General features: G+C 49.2%; 1 protein-coding gene across 3 annotated transcripts in view; it reads left to right on the forward strand.

Annotated features, from left to right (window-relative positions):
- Positions 1-20000, forward strand: part of LOC139380991 (neuropilin-2-like) — a 184271-nt gene that overhangs the window by 107393 nt on the left and 56878 nt on the right. For all 3 annotated transcript variants that reach the window (XM_071124210.1, XM_071124212.1, XM_071124211.1), the window contains exons 8-11: positions 12164-12308; positions 17659-17834; positions 17961-18134; positions 18236-18380. In XM_071124210.1, the coding sequence (XP_070980311.1) occupies positions 12164-12308; positions 17659-17834; positions 17961-18134; positions 18236-18380 (640 nt within the window). The remainder of the gene's footprint in view (positions 1-12163; positions 12309-17658; positions 17835-17960; positions 18135-18235; positions 18381-20000) is intronic.

The raw sequence follows: 20000 nt of genomic DNA on the forward strand, positions 1-20000 counted from the left end.
GTGCCTTCAGCTTCCACAGAAACACACTCGGGCAGAATGCCAATGAAGGGAGGCGAAGAAGCAACAGGGGAATAGCTGTGTCCATTCGTTCTGGTGTGTGACAGGTTAGCCAAGCCAATGTGGTCTAGCCAGGGGTTCCACAGTGTCTCTCCTCACCGGTTACATAGCAGAGAGAGACGCGTTCATTATCTCTCACTCCCATCTTTCTCCTGTCTCCCTCCTCTCCCATCTCTCTCCTGTCTCCCTCCTGTCTCCCTCCTCTCCCATTTCTCTCCCATCTCTCTCCCATCTCTCTCCCATCTCTCTCCCATCTCTCTCCTGTCTCCCTCCTCTCTCATCTCTCTCCCATCTCTCTCCTGTCTCCCTCCTCTCCCATCTCTCTCCCATCTCTCTCCTGTCTCCCTCCTCTCCCATCTCTCTCCTGTCTCCCTCCTCTCCCATCTCTCTCCCATCTCTCTCCTGTCTCCCTCCTCTCCCATCTCTCTCCCATCTCTCTCCCGTCTCCCTCCTCTCCCATCTCTCTCCCATCTCTCTCCCGTCTCCCTCCTCTCCCATCTCTCTCCTGTCTCCCTCCTCTCCCATCTCTCTCCTGTCTCCCTCCTCTCCCATCTCTCTCCCATCTCTCTCCCATCTCTCTCCGGTCTCCCTCCTCTCCCATCTCTCTCCCGTCTCCCTCCTCTCCCATCTGACCCTGTATATAGTCACCTTCCCCCTATACATATCTACCCCCATCACTCCAGTATCCCTGTCTCCTTCCCCCTCTACATATCTACCTCCATCACTCCAGTATCCCTGTCTCCTATACATATCTACCTCCATCACTCCAGTATCCCTGTCTCCTTCCCCCTATACGTATCTACCTCCATCACTCCAGTATCCCTGTACATTGTTAATATGTTACTGGAATCATTCTGTTCCAGTCTGATACCAGTCAGTTAGTAGGAATCATTCTGTTCCAGTCTGATACCAGTCAGTTAGTAGGAATCATTCTGTTCCAGTCTGATACCAGTCAGTTAGTAGGAATCATTCTGTTCCGGTCTGATACCAGTCAGTTAGTAGGAATCATTCTGTTCCAGTCTGATACCAGTCAGTTAGTAGGAATCATTCTGTTCCAGTCTGATACCAGTCAGTTAGTAGGAATCATTCTGTTCCAGTCTGATACTCCAGCGTTTGGGGGGAAGTAAAGAAGGAAATGTAATAAGTGCTGACGATGCCATAAGAAGGAAGAATGCCTCTCAGCTATTCCCCATAATCCTCTATAATACTCAAACTGTAATATGCCTCTGGCCTGCCCCAGATTCTCCCTCTCTCTTCCCCTCTCTTCCCCTCTCTTCCCCTCTCTGTTCCCCTCCCTTCCCCTCTCTTCCCCTCTCCCCCCCTCGCCCCTCTCTTCCCCTCTCCCCTCTCTTCCCCTCCCTTCCCCTCTCTTCCCCTCTCTTCCTCTCTTCCCCCTATTCCCCTCTCTTCCCCTCCCTTCCCCTCTCTTCCCCTCTCCCCCCTCTCCCCTCTCTTCCCCTCTCCCCCCTCTCCCATCTCTTCCCCTCTCCCCCCCTCACCCCTCTCCCCTCTCTTCCCCTCTCCCCCCTCTCCCCTCTCTTCCCTTCTCCCCTCTCTTCCCTTCTCCCCCCTCTTTCCCTCTCTTCCCCTCTCCCCTCTCCCCTCTCTCCCCTTCTCCCCTCTCTTCCCTTCTCCCCCCTCTTTCCCTCTCTTCCCCTCTCCCCTCTCTTCCCTTCTCCCCTCTCTTCCCCTCTCCCCCTCCCCTCTCTTCCCCTCTCCCCCCTCTCCCCTCTCTTCCCCTCTCCCCTCTCTTCCCCTCTCCCCCTCTCCCCTCTCCCCTCTCTTCCCCTCTCCCCTCTCTTCCCTTCTCCCCCCTCTTTCCCTCTCTTCCCCTCTCCCCTCTCTTCCCTTCTCCCCCCTCTCCCCTCTCTTCCCCTCTCCCCTCTCTTCCCTTCTCCCCTCTCTTCCCTTCTTCCCTCTCTTTCCTCTCCTCCCACTCTTCCCTGACGATTAGGGCTGAAAAATGTTCTAGCAGCTATCCTTCTGGGACTCCCTCTCTGCCTGTGATTACTACATTACCCAGAGGCCTTAGGGTAATCACTCACTGTCCAATCGGACCACAGGCCTCTCAGGCTTCTACACTGAGCATACCTGGATGGATCTGTTGTATCTATGTAGTAGTGGTCCTGGTCTCAGTTCTTCTTCTGTTGTATCTGTGTAGTAGTGGTCCTGGTCTCAGTTCTTCTTCTGTTGTATCTGTGTAGTAGTGGTCCTGGTCTCAGTTCTTCAGTCTGTTGTATCTATGTAGTAGTGGTCCTGGTCTCAGTTCTTCTTCTGTTGTATCTGTGTAGTAGTGGTCCTGGTCTCAGTTCTTCAGTCTGTTGTATCTGTGTAGTAGTGGTCATGATCTCAGATCTTCTTCTCTTTTCTGTCCTCTTATCGCGTAGCTGTGGATCCTGTCTTTTACAGTTTGTGTAACAAGATGTAAACTCTCTGGAAGCTTTTTCAGTGGCCTCTGAAGGCGTACCAAGGGCTCTATTTAGGAGGTTATTTAAACCAACCAAAAAAAGATGGCGTTAGAGGTTACGGGGTTGGTTATGGCTTTGATTTACAGGCTACTGGAGTCTTCCTCATCCTGGCCGTGCCAAGTGGCCAAGTAGCCAATCCAGAATGGTTTCTAAAGGGTCTCCTCTTGAGGCTTTTTCCGAATTCACACAGGCCTATCTGCAGTCCATACTCCATGCTAGGAATACAAGCATTACGCTACACCCGCAATCACACCAGATACAGTGCCTTGCAAAAGTATTCGGCCCCCTTGAACTTTGCGACCTTTTGCCACATTTCAGGCTTCAAACATAAAGATATAAAACTGTATTTTTTTGTGAAGAATCAACAACAAGTGGGACACAATCATGAAGTGGAACGACATTTATTGGATATTTCAAACTTTTTTAACAAATCAAAAACTGAAAAATTGGGCGTGCAAAATTATTCAGCCCCTTTACTTTCAGTGCAGCAAACTCTCTCCAGAAGTTCAGTGAGGATCTCTGAATGATCCAATGTTGACCTAAATGACTAATGATGATAAATACAATCCACCTGTGTGTAATCAAGTCTCCGTATAAATGCACCTGCACTGTGATAGTCTCAGAGGTCCGTTAAAAGCGCAGAGAGCATCATGAAGAACAAGGAACACACCAGGCAGGTCCGAGATACTGTTGTGAAGAAGTTTAAAGCTGGATACAAAAAGATTTCCCAAGCTTTAAACATCCCAAGGAGCACTGTGCAAGCGATAATATTGAAATGGAAGGAGTATCAGACCACTGCAAATCTACCAAGACCTGGCCGTCCCTCTAAACTTTCAGCTCATACAAGGAGAAGACTGATCAGAGATGCAGCCAAGAGGCCCATGATCACTCTGGATGAACTGCAGAGATCTACAGCTGAGGTGGGAGACTCTGTGCATAGGGCAGCAATCAGTCGTATATTGCACAAATCTGGCCTTTATGGAAGAGTGGCAAGAAGAAAGCCATTTCTTAAAGATATCCATAAAAAGTGTTGTATAAAGTTTGCCACAAGCCACCTGGGAGACACACCAAACATGTGGAAGAAGGTGCTCTGGTCAGATGAAACAAAAATTGAACTTTTTGGCAACAATGCAAAACGTTATGTTTGGCGTAAAAGCAACACAGCTGAACACACCATCCCCACTGTCAAACATGGTGGTGGCAGCATCATGGTTTGGGCCTGCTTTTCTTCAGCAGGGACAGGGAAGATGGTTAAAATTGATGGGAAGATGGATGGAGCCAAATACAGGACCATTCTGGAAGAAAACCTGATGGAGTCTGCAAAAGACCTGAGACTGGGACGGAGATTTGTCTTCCAACAAGACAATGATCCAAAACATAAAGCAAATGTAAATTTGTGTATGGACCAATAACATCTGTTAAATATGTGTATGGACCAATAACATCTGTTAAATATGTGTATGGACCAATCACATCTGTTAAATATGTGTTTGGACCAATAACATCTGTTAAATATGTGTATGGACCAATAACATCTGTTAAATATGTGTATGGACCAATCACATCTGTTAAATATGTGTATGGACCAATAACATCTGTTAAATATGTGTATGGACCAATAACATCTGTTAAATATGTGTATGGACCAATAACATCTGATAAATATGGACCAATAACATCTGTTAAATATGTGTATGGACCAATAACATCTGTTAAATATGTGTATGGACCAATAACATCTGTTAAATATGTGTATGGACCAATAACATCTGATAAATATGGACCAATAACATCTGTTAAATATGTGTATGGACCAATCACATTAGTATCCATCCCCATTTCCAAAGAGCTGCCTCTCCTGTTACCAAAGACACACTCCTCCAAATGTATTAAATCAATCAATCAATCAAATGTATTGATAAAGCCCTTTTTACATCAGCTGATGTCACAAAGTGCTGTACAGAAACCCAGCCTAAAACCCCAAACAGCAAGCAATGCAGGTGTAGAAGCACGGTGGCTAGGAAAAACTCCCTAGAAAGAACCAAAACCTAGGAAGAAACCTAGAGAGGAACCAGGCTCTGAGGGGTGGCCAGTCCTCTTCTGGCTGTGCCGGGTGGAGATTATAACAGAACATGGCCAAGATGTTCAAACGTTCATAAATGACCAGCAGGGTCAAATAATAATAATCACAGTGGTTGTCGAGGTGCAGCAAGTCAGCACCTCAGGAGTAAATGTCAGTTGGCTTTTCATAGCCGATCATTCAGAGTTAGAGACAGCAGGTGTGGTAGAGAGAGAGAGAGTCGAAAACAGCAGGTCTGGGACAGGTAGCACGTTCAGTGAACAGGTCAGGGTTCCATAGCCGCAGGCAGAACAGTTGAAACTGGAGCAGCAGCACGACCAGGTGGACTGGGGCCAGCAAGGAGTCATCAGGCCAGGTAGTCCTGAAGCATGATTTTAGGGCTCAGGTCCTCCGAGAGGCGAGGGAGAGAGGGAGAGAGAGATCTAGAAGGAGCATACTTAAATTCACACAGGACACCAGATAAGACAGGAGAAATACACCAGATATAACAGACTGACCCTAGCCCCCCATCACATAGACTATTGCAGCATAGATACTGGAGGCTGAGACAGGGCGGGTCGGGGGACACCGTGGCCCCATCCGACGATACCCCCGGACCGGGCCAACCAGGCAGGATTTAACCCCACCCACTTTGTCTAAAGCCCCTCCCCCCACACTATCAACAGACCAGCAACCTACTACCCTGAGACAAAGCTGAGTATAGCCCTCGAAGATCTCCTACACCGCATGAGCCAGAGGGAGCGACAAACAGGACAGGAAGATCACATCAGTGACTCAACCCACTCAGGTGACGCACCCCTCCTAGGGACGGCATGGAAGAGCACCAGTAAGCCAGTGACTCAGCCCCTGTAATAGGGTCAGAGGCAGAGAATCCCAGTGGAGAGAGGGGAACCGGCCAGGCAGAGACAGCCTCCAGTGCCTTGCCATTCATCTTCGCACCCCTGGGCCAGTCTACAGTCAATCATAGTACCTACTGAAGAGATGAGTCTCTCACATGGGTAGGCAGACCATTCCATAAAAATGGAGCTCTATAGGAGAAAGCCCTGACTCCAGCTGTTTGCTTAGAAATTCTAGTGAAAATAAGGATGCCTGCGTCTTGTAACCGTAGCGTACGTGTAGGTATGTAAGGGCAGCAGGGTAGCCTAGTGGTTAGAGCGTTGGACTAGTAACCGAAAGGTTGTTGGATCGAATCCCCGTGCTGACAAGGTAAAAATCTGTCATTCTGCCCTTGAACAAGGCAACTATTCCTAGGCCGTCATTGTAAATAAGAATTTATTCTTAACTGTTAAATAAATCAGGACCAAATCAGAGAGATAGGTAGGAGAAAGCCCATGTAATGCTTTGTAGGTTAGCAGTAAAAACCTTGAAATCAGCACTAGCTTTGACAGGAAGCCAGTGTAGGGAGGCTAGCACTGGAATAATATGATCATGTTTTTGTGGTTCTAGTCAGGATTCTAGCAGCCGTATTTAGCACTAACTGAAGTATATTTAGTGATTTAGCCGGAAAGTAGAGCATTGCAGTAGTCTAACCTAGAAGTGACAAAAGCATGGATTAATCTTTCTGCGTCTTTTTTGGACAAAAAGTTTGTCATTCTTTTTACAATGTTATGAAGATGGAAAAAAAGCTGTCCTTGAAATATTCTTGATATGATTATCAAAATATTCAGATGATTCAGTCCTATAAGGACATATCAACGGTAGGCTTAGGCTATCTCTCTTGCTTATTGAGAAGGTAACACACACATAGGCCCTACCATTTACGGGAGCCGAGTATTTTTACTTAAGCAGAAGAGCGATGCGTATAGACATGCCTGTAATTGTTGAAGCCAATTTCAACAATGTCCTCTGTCAACGCTCCAAACACGGGATTTACTGTAGCTATTTAATAAACTATCAATCCACAATGGACTAGGACGAGAACTCCAGCCGTATTGGAGTTGATGACCAAGCAAAGACCTATAAAACTAGAGACAACGGCATGTTAAAACCATCAAGCGCATTGATCTGCCATTGAAAAGCCAAGACCTCGTCACGCCTACAATCAAAACACGACCCTTTGGCACCGCCGCCAGTTACTGCACTCGCAACTGAGCTGAACTATTTCCCGACACGCCCCCCCAGACCTACATGCTAATATTTACCATTGTAGTGACATAGTCTTAGGTATAGCTGTTGTATAGCAGGTGGGGGTTGTACCTGTGTCTGTCAACACTGCAGGTATAGCTGTTGTACAGCAGGTGGGGTTTTACCTGTGTCTGTCAACACTACAGGTATAGCTGTTGTACAGCAGGTGAGGGTTGTACCTGTGTCTGTCAACACTACAGGTATAGCTGTTGTACAGCAGGTGGGGGTTGTACCTGTGTCTGTCAACACTACAGGTATAGCTGTTGTACAGCAGGTGGGGGTTGTACCTGTGTCTGTCAACACTACAGGTATAGCTGTTGTACAGCAGGTGGGGGTTTACCTGTGTCTGTCAACACTGCAGGTATAGCTGTTGTGTAGCAGGTGGGGTTTATCTGAGTCACTCAGTGGGTGCATGTGTGTGTGTGGTTTGGAGGTGTGCACAGAGCTCCATCTGCTGTAACTATGTCAGAGCAGTGTGTGTGTGTGTGTGTGTATGTGTGTGTGTGTGTGTGTCAGAGCGGTGTGTGTGTGTGTCAAGGGAAATCACACACTCCCCAGTACCCAACACTCATTCCAACATGGCCCCAGAGCCAGAGCTCTATAATTACACTTCTACAATCCTATTAGGGTTTTATGGCCTTTAGTCAGTGTAGGGTCATTCTGAATTCTGGGTTAAAATCCCTCACTACAGCTAGACTACACACACACACACACACACACACACACACACCACACCACACCACACCACACCACACACACAGACACACACACCACACCACACCACACACACAGACACACACACACACACACCACACCACACCACACCACACCACACACACAGACACACACACACCACACCACACCACACCACACCACACCACACACACAGACACACACACACCACACCACACCACACACACAGACACACACACACCACACCACACCACACCACACCACACACCACACCGGGGTTGTGGTTTACCTCTGTGTGGCTGTGTGTTCATACTCTAGCTAGCAGACATTCTCTGTTCCCCAGAACAACAAGGTTTTTGGCTCCATCCCAAATGAGTCCATGATCTCTATATAAACCCTCTGGTCTAAAGGACACTCTGGTCTCTATATAAACCCTATGGTCTAAAGGACACTCTGGTCTAAAGGACACTCTGGTCTCTATATAAACCCTATGGTCTAAAGGACACTCTGGTCTCTATATAAACCCTATGGTCTAAAGGACACTCTGGTCTAAAGGACACTCTGGTCTCTATATAAACCCTATGGTCTAAAGGACACTCTGGTCTCTATATAAACCCTATGGTCTAAAGGACACTCTGGTCTCTATATAAACCCTATGGTCTAAAGGACACTCTGGTCTAAAGGACACTCTGGTCTCTATATAAACCCTATGGTCTAAAGGACACTCTGGTCTCTATATAAACCCTATGGTCTAAAGGACACTCTGGTCTAAAGGACACTCTGATCTCTATATAAACCCTATGGTCTAAAGGACACTCTGGTCTCTATATAAACCCTCTGGTCTAAAGGACACTCTGGTCTCCATATAAACCCTATGGTCTAAAGGACACTGGTCTAAAGGACACTCTGGTCTCTATATAAACCCTATGGTCTAAAGGACACTCTGGTCTCTATATAAACCCTATGGTCTAAAGGACACTCTGGTCTAAAGGACACTCTGGTCTCTATATAAACCCTATGGTCTAAAGGACACTCTGGTCTCTGTACAAACCCTATGGTCTAAAGGACACTCTGGTCTCCGTATAAACCCTCTGGTCTAAAGGACACTCTGGTCTAAAGGACACTCTGGTCTAAAGGACACTCTGGTCTCTGTATAAACCCTATGGTCTAAAGGACACTCTGGTCTCTATATAAACCCTGTGGTCTAAAGGACACTCTGGTCTCTATATAAACCCTCTGGTCTAAAGGACACTCTGGTCTCTATATAAACCCTATGGTCTAAAGGACACTCTGGTCTAAAGGACACTCTGTTCTCTATATAAACCCTGTGGTCTAAAGGACACTCTGGTCTCTATATAAACCCTCTGGTCTAAAGGACACTCTGGTCTCTATATAAACCCTATGGTCTAAAGGACACTCTGGTCTAAAGGACACTCTGGTCTCTATATAAACCCTATGGTCTAAAGGACACTCTGGTCTCTGTATAAACCCTATGGTCTAAAGGACACTCTGGTCTCTATATAAACCCTATGGTCTAAAGGACACTCTGGTCTCTATATAAACCCTATGGTCTAAAGGACACTCTGGTCTCTATATAAACCCTATGGTCTAAAGGACACTCTGGTCTCCATATAAACCCTATGGTCTAAAGGACACTCTGGTCTAAAGGACACTCTGGTCTCTATATAAACCCTATGGTCTAAAGGACACTGGTCTAAAGGACACTCTGGTCTCTATATAAACCCTATGGTCTAAAGGACACTCTGGTCTAAAGGACACTCTGGTCTCTATATAAACCCTCTGGTCTAAAGGACACTCTGGTCTCCATATAAACCCTATGGTCTAAAGGACACTCTGGTCTAAAGGACACTCTGGTCTAAAGAACACGCTGGTCTCTATATAAACCCTATGGTCTAAAGGACACTCTTAACAGGTTCCTAAAGGGTTCTTCTGCTGCCCCCATAGGATAACACTTTGAAGAACCATTTTTCTAGCTCAAGGTAAAACTTTTTGTTAAACCTTTTGGTTCCAGGTAGAGCCCTGTTGGTTCCAAGTAGAACCCTTTTGGTTCCATGTAGAACCCTGTTGGTTCCAAGTAGAACCCTGTTGGTTCCAGGTAGAGCCCTGTTGGTTCCAGGTAGAACCCTGTTGGTTCCAAGTAGAACCCTTTTGGTTCCAAGTAGAACCCTTTTGGTTCCAGGTAGAACCCTTTTGGTTCCAAGTAGAACCCTTTTGGTTCCAGGTAGAGCCCTGTTGGTTCCAAGTAGAACCCTTTTGGTTCCAGGTAGAGCCCTGTTGGTTCCAAGTAGAACCCTTTTGGTTCCAAGTAGAACCCTTTTGGTTCCAAGTAGAACCCTGTTGGTTCCAGGTAGAGCCCTGTTGGTTCCAGGTAGAGCCCTGTTGGTTCCAAGTAGAACCCTTTTGGTTCCAAGTAGAACCCTTTTGGTTCCAGGTAGAGCCCTGTTGGTTCCAGGTAGAGCCCTGTTGGTTCCAGGTAGAGCCCTGTTGTTTCCAAGTAGAACCCTTTTGGTTCCAGGTAGAGCCCTGTTGGTTCCAAGTAGAACCCTTTTGGTTCCAAGTAGAACCCTTTTGGTTCCAAGTAGAACCCTGTTGGTTCCAGGTAGAGCCCTGTTGGTTCCAGGTAGAGCCCTGTTGGTTCCAAATAGAACCCTTTTGGTTCCAAGTAGAACCCTTTTGGTTCCAGGTAGAGCCCTTTTGGTTCCAGGTAGAGCCCTGTTGGTTCCAAATAGAACCCTGTTGGTTCCAGGTAGAACCCTGTTGGTTCTAGGTAGAGCCCTTTTGGTTCCAGGTAGAACCTTCTTTGGAAAGGTTCCAATCTGTTTAGCATTAAACACAGAGACACGCAGAGCAATGAAACTAGTGGATGGAAGCCAAGCCAGCCACCCTGGTTATGGGTCTCTTGGTGCATCTAAACAAGAACAATAGTGTTGTCTGGAGGGTGCCATGGTTAAGAGTTGTGGTGGCAAGATGAATGCATTTGGGACTTGTTAACAGAGGAGGAGAAACACACACACACACACACACACACACACACACACACACACACACACACACACACACACAGGGAGTGTCATTCTAGGGAGGGTCATTATAGGGAGTGTCATTATAGGGAGGGTCATTCTAGGGAGGGTCATTCTAGGGAGGGTCATTCTAGGGAGAGCCTTTATAGGGAGGGTCATTCTAGGGAGGGTCATTCTAGGGAGTGTCATTGTAGGGAGGGTCATTCTAGGGAGGGTCATTGTAGGGAGGGTCATTCTAGGGAGGGTCATTCTAGGGAGGGTCATTCTAGGGAGGGTCATTCTAGGGAGTGTCATTGTAGGGAGGGTCATTCTAGGGAGGGTCATTCTAGGGAGGGTCATTCTAGGGAGTGTCATTGTAGGGAGGGTCATTCTAGGGAGGGTCATTCTAGGGAGGGTCATTCTAGGGAGTGTCATTGTAGGGAGGGTCATTCTAGGGAGGGTCATTCTAGGGAGGGTCATTCTAGGGAGTGTCATTGTAGGGAGGGTCATTCTAGGGAGGGTCATTCTAGGGAGGGTCATTCTAGGGAGTGTCATTGTAGGGAGGGTCATTCTAGGGAGGGTCATTCTAGGGAGGGTCATTCTAGGGAGTGTCATTGTAGCGAGGGTCATTCTAGGGAGGGTCATTCTAGGGAGGGTCATTCTAGGGAGTGTCATTGTAGGGAGGGTCATTCTAGGGAGTGTCATTGTAGGGAGGGTCATTCTAGGGAGGGTCATTGTAGGGAGGGTCATTCTAGGGAGGGTCATTGTAGGGAGGGTCATTCTAGGGAGTGTCATTGTAGGGAGGGTCATTCTAGGGAGTGTCATTGTAGGGAGGGTCATTCTAGGGAGGGTCATTCTAGGGAGTGTCATTGTAGGGAGGGTCATTCTAGGGAGGGTCATTCTAGGGAGGGTCATTCTAGGGAGGGTCATTCTAGGGAGGGTCATTCTGGGGAGGGTCATTGTAGGGAGGGTCATTCTAGGGAGGGTCATTCTAGGGAGGGTCATTCTAGGGAGTGTCATTGTAGGGAGGGTCATTCTAGGGAGGGTCATTCTAGGGAGGGTCATTTGATCAGTTGAAGAACATGCATTTAGTTTTACTTGCGTTTAAGAGCAGTTGGAGGCCACGGAAGGAGAGTTGTATGGCATTGAAGCTCGTCTGGAGGTTAGTTAACACAGTGTCCAAAGAAGGGCCAGAAGTATACAGAATGGTGTCGTCTGCGTAGAGGTGGATCAGAGAATCACCAGCAGCAATGTCCTGTATTAAACAACACGAGGGATCTCAGGCCTGCTTCGCACTTTCACACTTCCTATCCGCTCGGCCTCTGTGGTTAGACGATTAAACTGTGTTTCCAGGGATTTTTACCACAGTGTGAGCTGGTGTATTTGTTTAGTGACTACAAAGCCATGTGTGGGCTGTGTAGTAGAGCTGGTTTCTGGAGGAAGTTGTAGTGCAATGGGTGTTTTCTCGTTCACTTTTCTCATTCATGTGAAAAAGGATGATAAAATACACACATCTGTTTCTAACCCTCTCTCTCTCTCTCTCTCTCTCTCTCTCTCTCTCTCTCTCTCTCTCTCTCTCTCTCTCTCCCTCCCTTTCTCTCTCTCTCTCCCTATCTCTCTCCCTTCTCTCTCTCTCTCTCTCTCTCTCTCTCTCTCTCTCTCTCTCTCTCTCTCTCTCTCTCTCTCTCTCTCTCTCTCTCTCTCTCTCTCTCTCTCTCTAGATTTTCAATGCCAACACAGACTCTACTGAGGTGGTTCTGAACCGGATCCCCCAGCCTGTTCTGGCCCGCTTCGTACGCATCAGACCCCAGGCCTGGAAGACAGGCATCGCCCTGCGCTTCGAACTCTACGGGTGCCAGATCACTGGTAAGAACAGCTATGTTGTCCCTGTCCTTGTTCCTGACCCTGTCCTTGTCCCTGTCCCTGTCCCTGTCCTTGTCCCTGACCCTGTCCCTGTGCTTGTCCCTGTCCCTGTCCATGTCCCTGTCCCTGTCATTGTCCCTGTCCCTGAACCTGTCCCTGACCCTGTCCTTGACCCTGACCCTGTTCTTGACCCTGTCCCTGTCCTTGACCCTGTCCTTGACCCTGTTCCTGTCCCTGTCCCTGACCCTCTCTTCACTCCACAACTCGCTAGCTGTAATTGGGTCTATTTATAGTTGCCACGGGGATTAGAGGTGATTTGTTTCGCCCCACATCACATGAAAGGAGAAGGGCTGTTTAGCTAAGATGCTATCCTCTCTCTCTCTCTCAATTCAATTCAATTCAAGGGGCTTTATTGGCATGGGAAACATGTGTTAACATTGCCAAAGCAAGTGAGGTAGATAATATACAAAAGTGAAATAAACAATAAAAATTAACAGTAAACATTACACATACAGAAATTTCAAAACAGTAAAGACATTACAAATGTCATATTATAAATATATATACAGTGTTGTAACAATGTACAAATGGTTAAAGTACACAAGGGCAAATAAATAAGCATAAATATGGGTTGTATTTACAATGGTGTTTGTTCTTCACTGGTTGCCCTTTTCTTGTGGCAACAGGTCACACATCTTGCTGCTGTGATGGCACACTGTGGAATTTCACCAAGTAGATATGGGAGTTTATCAAAATTGGATTTGTTTTCAAATTAATTGTGGATCTGTGAAATATGTGTCTCTAATATGGTCATACATTTGGCAGGAGGTTTTTGTGGGCAGTGAGCACATAGACTGTCTTCTCTTGAGAGCCATGTCTGCCTACGGCGGCCTTTCTCAATAGCAAGGCTATGCTCACTGAGTGTTAAGTTTGGGTCAGTCACAGTGGTCAGGTATTCTGCCGCTGTGTACTCTCTGTTTAGGGCCAAATAGCATTCTAGTTTGGTCTGTTTTTTTGTTAATTCTTTCCAATGTGTCAAGTAATTATCTTTTTGTTGCCTCGTGATTTGATTGGGTCTAATATTGTTGCTGTCCTGGGGCTCTGTGGGGTCTGTTTGTGTTTGTGAACAGAGCCCCAGGACCAGCTTGCTTAGGGGCCTCTTCTCCAGGTTCATCTCTCTGTAGGTGATGGCTTTGTTACGGAAGGTTTGGGAATCGCTTCCTTTTAGGTGGTTGTAGAATTTAACGTCTCTTTTCTGGATTTTGATAGTTAGCGGGTATCGGCCTAATTCTGCTCTGCATGCATTATTTGTTATTCTACGTTGTACACAGAGGATATTTTTGTCATTTGTTGTTTGTCCCATTTTGTGAAATCTTGGTTGGTGAGGAGAGGAGAGGAGAGGAGAGGAGAGAAGAGAACCCTAGACCTCACAACCATAAAAGGCAATTTTATGTTTCTTTTGATGGTGTAGAATGCCCTTCTTGCCTTGTCTCTCAGATCGTTCACAGCTTTGTGGAAGTTACCTGTGGCGCTGATGATTAGGCCAAGGTATGTATAGTTTTTTGTGTGCTCTAGGGCAACAGTGTCTAGATGGAATTTGTATTTGTGGTCCTGGTGACTGGATCTTTTTTGGAACACCATTATTTTGGTCTTACTGAGATTTACTGTCAGGGCCCAGGTCTGACAGAATCTGTGCATAAGATCTAGGTGCTGCTGTAGGCCCTCCTTGGTTGGTGACAGAAGCACCAGATCATCGGCAAACACCAGACATTTGACTTCGGATTCTAGCAGGGGGAGGCCGGGTGCTGCAGACTTTTCTAGTGCCCGCGCCAATTCGTTGATATATATGTTGTCTCTCTCTCTCTCTTAGTCGTCTCTCTCTCTCTGAGTGGTCTCTATCTCTCAGCTCTCTCCTCCATTCCTTTCATCCCTGTGTCAGAGACCTACACTACAATCAATCCTTTATTTATAGCACGTTGTGTGATGGAGGGAAACAGCTTTATTCCCTGAGAACTAGTAAAGGATTGTTTGTGGGAGATGCTTTAGGTGCCCACTGCTTTAAGTAACAGCCCTATGGACCCTGGTCAAATGTAGTGTGCTATATTAGAGAAAAGGAATCCATGTGGGACTCAGTCAAAAGGCTTGTGTTTGTTGATTCATTATTTACTGTTGAAGCCGACTGCTGTGACATAACGACATGAATAATTTATCTCACTAGCCTTGAAATGTCAGCGTCAGTCTTCGTCAATGCTCATCACCCAACTCTCTTTTCTTCTTCTCACCTCAACTCCCCTTCCCCCTAACCTCCCCTTCCCCTAACCTCCCCTTCCCCCTAACCTCCCCTTCCCCTAACCTCCCCTTCCCCTAACCTCCCCTTCCCCCTAACCTCCCCTTCCCCTAACCTCCCCTTCCCCTAATCTCCCCTTCCCCCTAACCTCCCCTTCCCCTAACCTCCCCTTCCCCCTAACCTCCCCTTCCCCCTAACCTCCCCTCCCCTAACCTCCCCTTCCCCTTCCCCTTCCCCTAACCTCCCCTTCCCCTAACCTCCCCTTCCCCTAACCTCCCCTTCCCCCTAACCTCCCCTTCCCCCTAACCTCCCCTTCCCCTAACCTCCCCTTCCCCCTAACCTCCCCTTCCCCTAACCTCCCCTTCCCCCTAACCTCCCCTTCCCCCTAACCTCCCCTTCCCCCTAACCTCCCCTTCCCCTAACCTCCCCTTCCCCCTAACCTCCCCTTCCCCCTAACCTCCCCTTCCCCTAACCTCCCCTTCCCTATAACCTCCCCTTCCCCCTAACCTCCCTTCCCCCTAACCTCCCCTTCCCCCTAACCTCCCCTTCCCCTAACCTCTCCTTCCCCTAACCTCCCCTTCCCCCTAACCTCCCCTTCCCCCTAACCTCCCCTTCCCCTAACCTCTCCTTCCCCTAACCTCCCCTTCCCCCTAACCTCCCCTTCCCCCTAACCTCCCCTTCCCCTAACCTCCCCTTCCCCCTAACCTCCCCTTCCCCCTAACCTCCCCTTCCCCCTAACCTCCCCTTCCCCTTCCCCTAACCTCCCCTTCCCCCTAACCTCCCCTTCCCCCTAACCTCCCCTCCCCTTCCCCTTCCCCTAACCTCCCCTTCCCCTAACCTCCCCTTCCCCCTAACCTCCCCTTCCCCCTAACCTCCCCTTCCCCCTAACCTCCCCTTCCCCTAACCTCCCCTTCCCCCTAACCTCCCCTTCCCCCTAACCTCCCCTCCCCCTAACCTCCCCTTCCCCCTAACCTCCCCTTCCCCTAACCTCCCCTTCCCCCTAACCTCCCCTTCCCCCTAACCTCCCCTTCCACTAACCTCCCCTTCCCCTAACCTCCCCTTCCATCCTAACCTCCGACTTCCCCCTAACCTCCCCTTCCCCCTAACCTCTCCTTACCCCTAACCTCCCCTTCCCCCTAACCTCCCCTTCCACTAACCTCCCCTTCCCCCTAACCTCTCCTTACCCCTAACCTCCCATTCCCCCTATTTTCCCCTTCCCCTAACCTCCCCTTCCCCCTAACCTCCCCTTCCCCCTAATCACCCCTTCCCCCTAACCTCCCCTTCCCCTAACCTCCCCTTCCCGCTAATCTCCCCTTCCCCCTAACCTCCCATTCCCCCTAATCTCCCCTTCCCCCTAATTTCCCCTTCCCCCTAACCTCCCCTTCCCCCTAACCTCCCCTTCCCCCTAACCTCCCCTTCCCCCTAACCTCCCCTTCCACTAACCTCCCCTTCCCCCTAACCTCTCCTTACCCCTAACCTCCCCTTCCCCCTAACCTCCCCTTCCACTAACCTCCCCTTCCCCCTTACCTCTCCTTACCCCTAACCTCCCATTCCCCCTATTTTCCCCTTCCCCTAACCTCCCCTTCCCCCTAACCTCCCCTTCCCCCTAATCTCCCCTTCCCCCTAACCTCCCCTTCCCCTAACCTCCCCTTCCCGCTAATCTCCCCTTCCCCCTAACCTCCCCTTCCCCCTAATCTCCCCTTCCCCCTAATCTCCCCTTCCCCCTAACCTCCCCTTCCCCCTAACCTCCCCTTCCCCCTAACCTCCCCTTCCCCTAATCTCCCCTTCCCCCTAACCTCCCCTTCCCCTAACCTCCCCTTCCACTAATCTCCCCTTCCCCCTAATCTCCCCTTCCCTAACCTCCCCTCCCCTAACCTCCCCTTCCCCCTAACCTCCCCTTCCACTAACCTCCCCTTCCACTAATCTCCCCTTCCCCCTAATCTCCCCTTCCCTAACCTCCCCTCCCCTAACCTCCCCTTCCACCTAACCTCCCCTTCCACTAACCTCCCCTTCCCCCTAATCTCCCCTTCCCCCTAACCTCCCCTTCCCGCTAATCTCCCCTTCCCCCTAACCTCCCCTTCCCCCTAACCTCCCCTTCCCGCTAATCTCCCCTTCCCCCTAACCTCCCCTTCCCGCTAATCTCCCCTTCCCCCTAACCTCCCCTTCCCCCTAACCTCCCCTTCCCCTTAACCTCCCATTCCCCCTAACCTCCCCTTCCACTAATCTCCCCTTCCCCCTAATCTCCCCTTCCCTAACCTCCCCTCCCCTAACCTCCCCTTCCCCCTAACCTCCCCTTCCACTAACCTCCCCTTCCCCCTAATCTCCCCTTCCCCCTAACCTCCCCTTCCCCCTAACCTCCCCTTCCACTAACCTCCCCTTCCCCCTAATCTCCCCTTCCCCCTAACCTCCCCTTCCCGCTAATCTCCCCTTCCCCCTAACCTCCCCTTCCCCCTAACCTCCCCTTCCCGCTAATCTCCCCTTCCCCCTAACCTCCTTTCCCCCTAACCTCCCCTTCCCCCTAATCTCCCCTTCCCGCTAATCTCCCCTTCCCCCTAATCTCCCCTTCCCCTAATCTCCCCTTCCCCCTAACCTCCCCTTCCCCCTAACCTCCCATTCCCCCTAACCTCCCCTTCCCCCTAACCTCCCATTCCCCCTATTCTCCCCTTCCCCTTAACCTCTCCTTCCCCTAACCTCTCCTTCCCCCTAACCTCCCATTCCCCCTATTCTCCCCTTCCCCTAACCTCCCCTTCCCCCTAACCTCCCCTTCCCCCTAATCTCCCCTTCCCTAACTTCCCCGTCCCCCTAACCTCCCCTTCCCCCTAATCTCCCCTTCCCCCTAACCTCCCCTTCCCCCTATCCTCCCCTTCCCCCTAAACTCCCCTTCCCCCTAACCTCCCCTTCCCTAACCTCCCCTCCCCTAACCTCCCCTTCCCCCTAACCTCCCCTTCCCCCTAACCTCCCCTTCCCCCTCCCCTCCCCTTTCCCCTAACCTAACCTCCCCTCACCGGCCGTAGATGTATTTTAAATGTGTTCAATGAAAATGAATGAATTCTCCCTTCTCTCCAGACGCTCCATGTTCTGAGATGCAGGGGATGCTGTCCGGCCTGCTGCCCGACTCCCAGATCACAGCGTCATCCCTGAGGGATATCCACGGCTCCATGGGGACGGCCAGGCTGGTAGCCAGCAGGTCAGGATGGTTCCCCAGCCCAACACAGCCTCTGGCCGGGGAGGAGTGGCTCCAGGTAGAGAACGTGACCAGATCAAGATCCAGAAACACTGTCTCTCATAGCTTTTGTCTTCTCACTGTTCTCAAGTGTGTTGTGATTTTTTTTAAAGTTGGATCTGATCTGTTTTTTTTTTTTATCCAGGTGGACTTGGGGGTCCCCAAGACAGTACGAGGCGTCATCACTCAGGGGGCGAGGAGCGTGGAGGGGAGTACGTCGGCTGAGAACAGGGCCTTCGTCAGGAAGTACCGCGTGTCTCACAGCCTGACGGGCAAGGACTGGACTTTTATACTGGACAGAAAGACCAGCCATCCTAAGGTATGGGGAACACACACGCACACCACACACACACACACACACACACACACCCCGCTCCTCTGTTCCGTCTATAAACCTTCTCGTCACTGTCTCCGTTACAGATCTTCGAGGGCAACACACACTACGACACTCCAGAGATCCGTCGGTTTGAGGAGATCCCGGCTCAGTTCATCAGGATCTACCCAGAGAGGTGGTCTCCTGTCGGGATAGGGATGAGGCTGGAGGTGCTGGGATGTGAACTGCCAGGTAAGAGGACATTACCTCCGTCTACCGATCAGTGCAGACAAACGATCTGACGTCGCTTTAGATTAAAGGAGACTGCTAAATGACATTACACACACACACACACACACACACACACACACACACACACACACACACACACACACACACACACACACACACACACACACACACACACACACATACACACACACTACACACACACACATACACACACACACACACATATACACACATACACTGACTAAACAAACTGACACACACACACACACACATACACTACACACACTACATTCACACACACACACACACACACACACACACACACACATACACTACATACACACACACACACACACTACATACACACACACACACACACACACACACACACACACACACACACACACACACACACACATACACTACATACACACCCACACCCACACACACACACACCCACACACACACACACACACCCACACCCACACACACACACACACACACACACACACACACACACGTCACTAACCATGCCTGGTTTTATATCTGAAGAGAGTATTTTCCTGACTGACAGGACAACAAGGCTCGTCTCAGATCATAAAGGAGATTCTGGAGCTTTTCAAAAAAGGTCTGTGATTACTTAACTAAGACCCTGGATTAAGGCTGTCTGGCATGGTGTTACTATGGTATATCGCCCTGTCGGCCATCTGGCTGTCTGTGTTACAACCCCATCGGTAGGTCAGTCTATCTCTCTGCCATTGTCTCTCACTTTTGAGCTTTAAGAGATCAACCAAGGCCCACACATATCTTTTTCTACACATCTCTATGTGACAGGGCGAGAGAGAGAGAGTCAATCACAATTATTCAAGGAAGGTATCAGATGAGAGTAGAATCCTCCGTTATGTAAAAGACCGTTACCTCCATGGTAACGATCAATTAGTTGATATGGCAACTATTGAATTTGACACAAAATAAGGAATTACTGTCAGAAACCAAATGAATCAATTATAGATTATTTTCCGCATCTGTAAAGAACCTGAACACCTCTGATTTGTAAAATTTGGGAGCCCAAATCTCAATGAACTAGCATGAATAAAGGCAAATCACCTGGATGGGTCGTCTCTGAGAGAGATACCAGTACATTACCCAGGGCCCCTCACATCACATCTCTGAGAGAGATACCAGTACATTACCCAAGGCCCCTCACATCACATCTCTGAGATAGATACCAGTACAGTACCCAAGGCCCCTCACATCACATCTCTGAGAGAGATACCAGTACAGTACCCAAGGCCCCTCACATCACATCTCTGAGAGAGATACCAGTACAGTACCTAAGGCCCCTCACATCACATCTCTGAGAGAGATACCAGTACATTACCCAAGGCCCCTCACATCTCTGAGAGAGATACCAGTACATTACCCAGGGCCCCTCACATCACATCTCTGAGAGAGATACCAGTACATTACCCAGGGCCCCTCACATCACATCTCTGAGAGAGATACCAGTACATTACCCAAGGCCCCTCACATCACATCTCTGAGAGAGATACCAGTACAGTACCCAAGGCCCCTCACATCACATCTCTGAGAGAGATACCAGTACAGTACCCAAGGCCC

The sequence above is a fragment of the Oncorhynchus clarkii genome, chromosome 22, assembly GCF_045791955.1.
Source record: "Oncorhynchus clarkii lewisi isolate Uvic-CL-2024 chromosome 22, UVic_Ocla_1.0, whole genome shotgun sequence".
In the NCBI taxonomy this organism is placed as follows: Eukaryota; Metazoa; Chordata; class Actinopteri; order Salmoniformes; family Salmonidae; genus Oncorhynchus; species Oncorhynchus clarkii.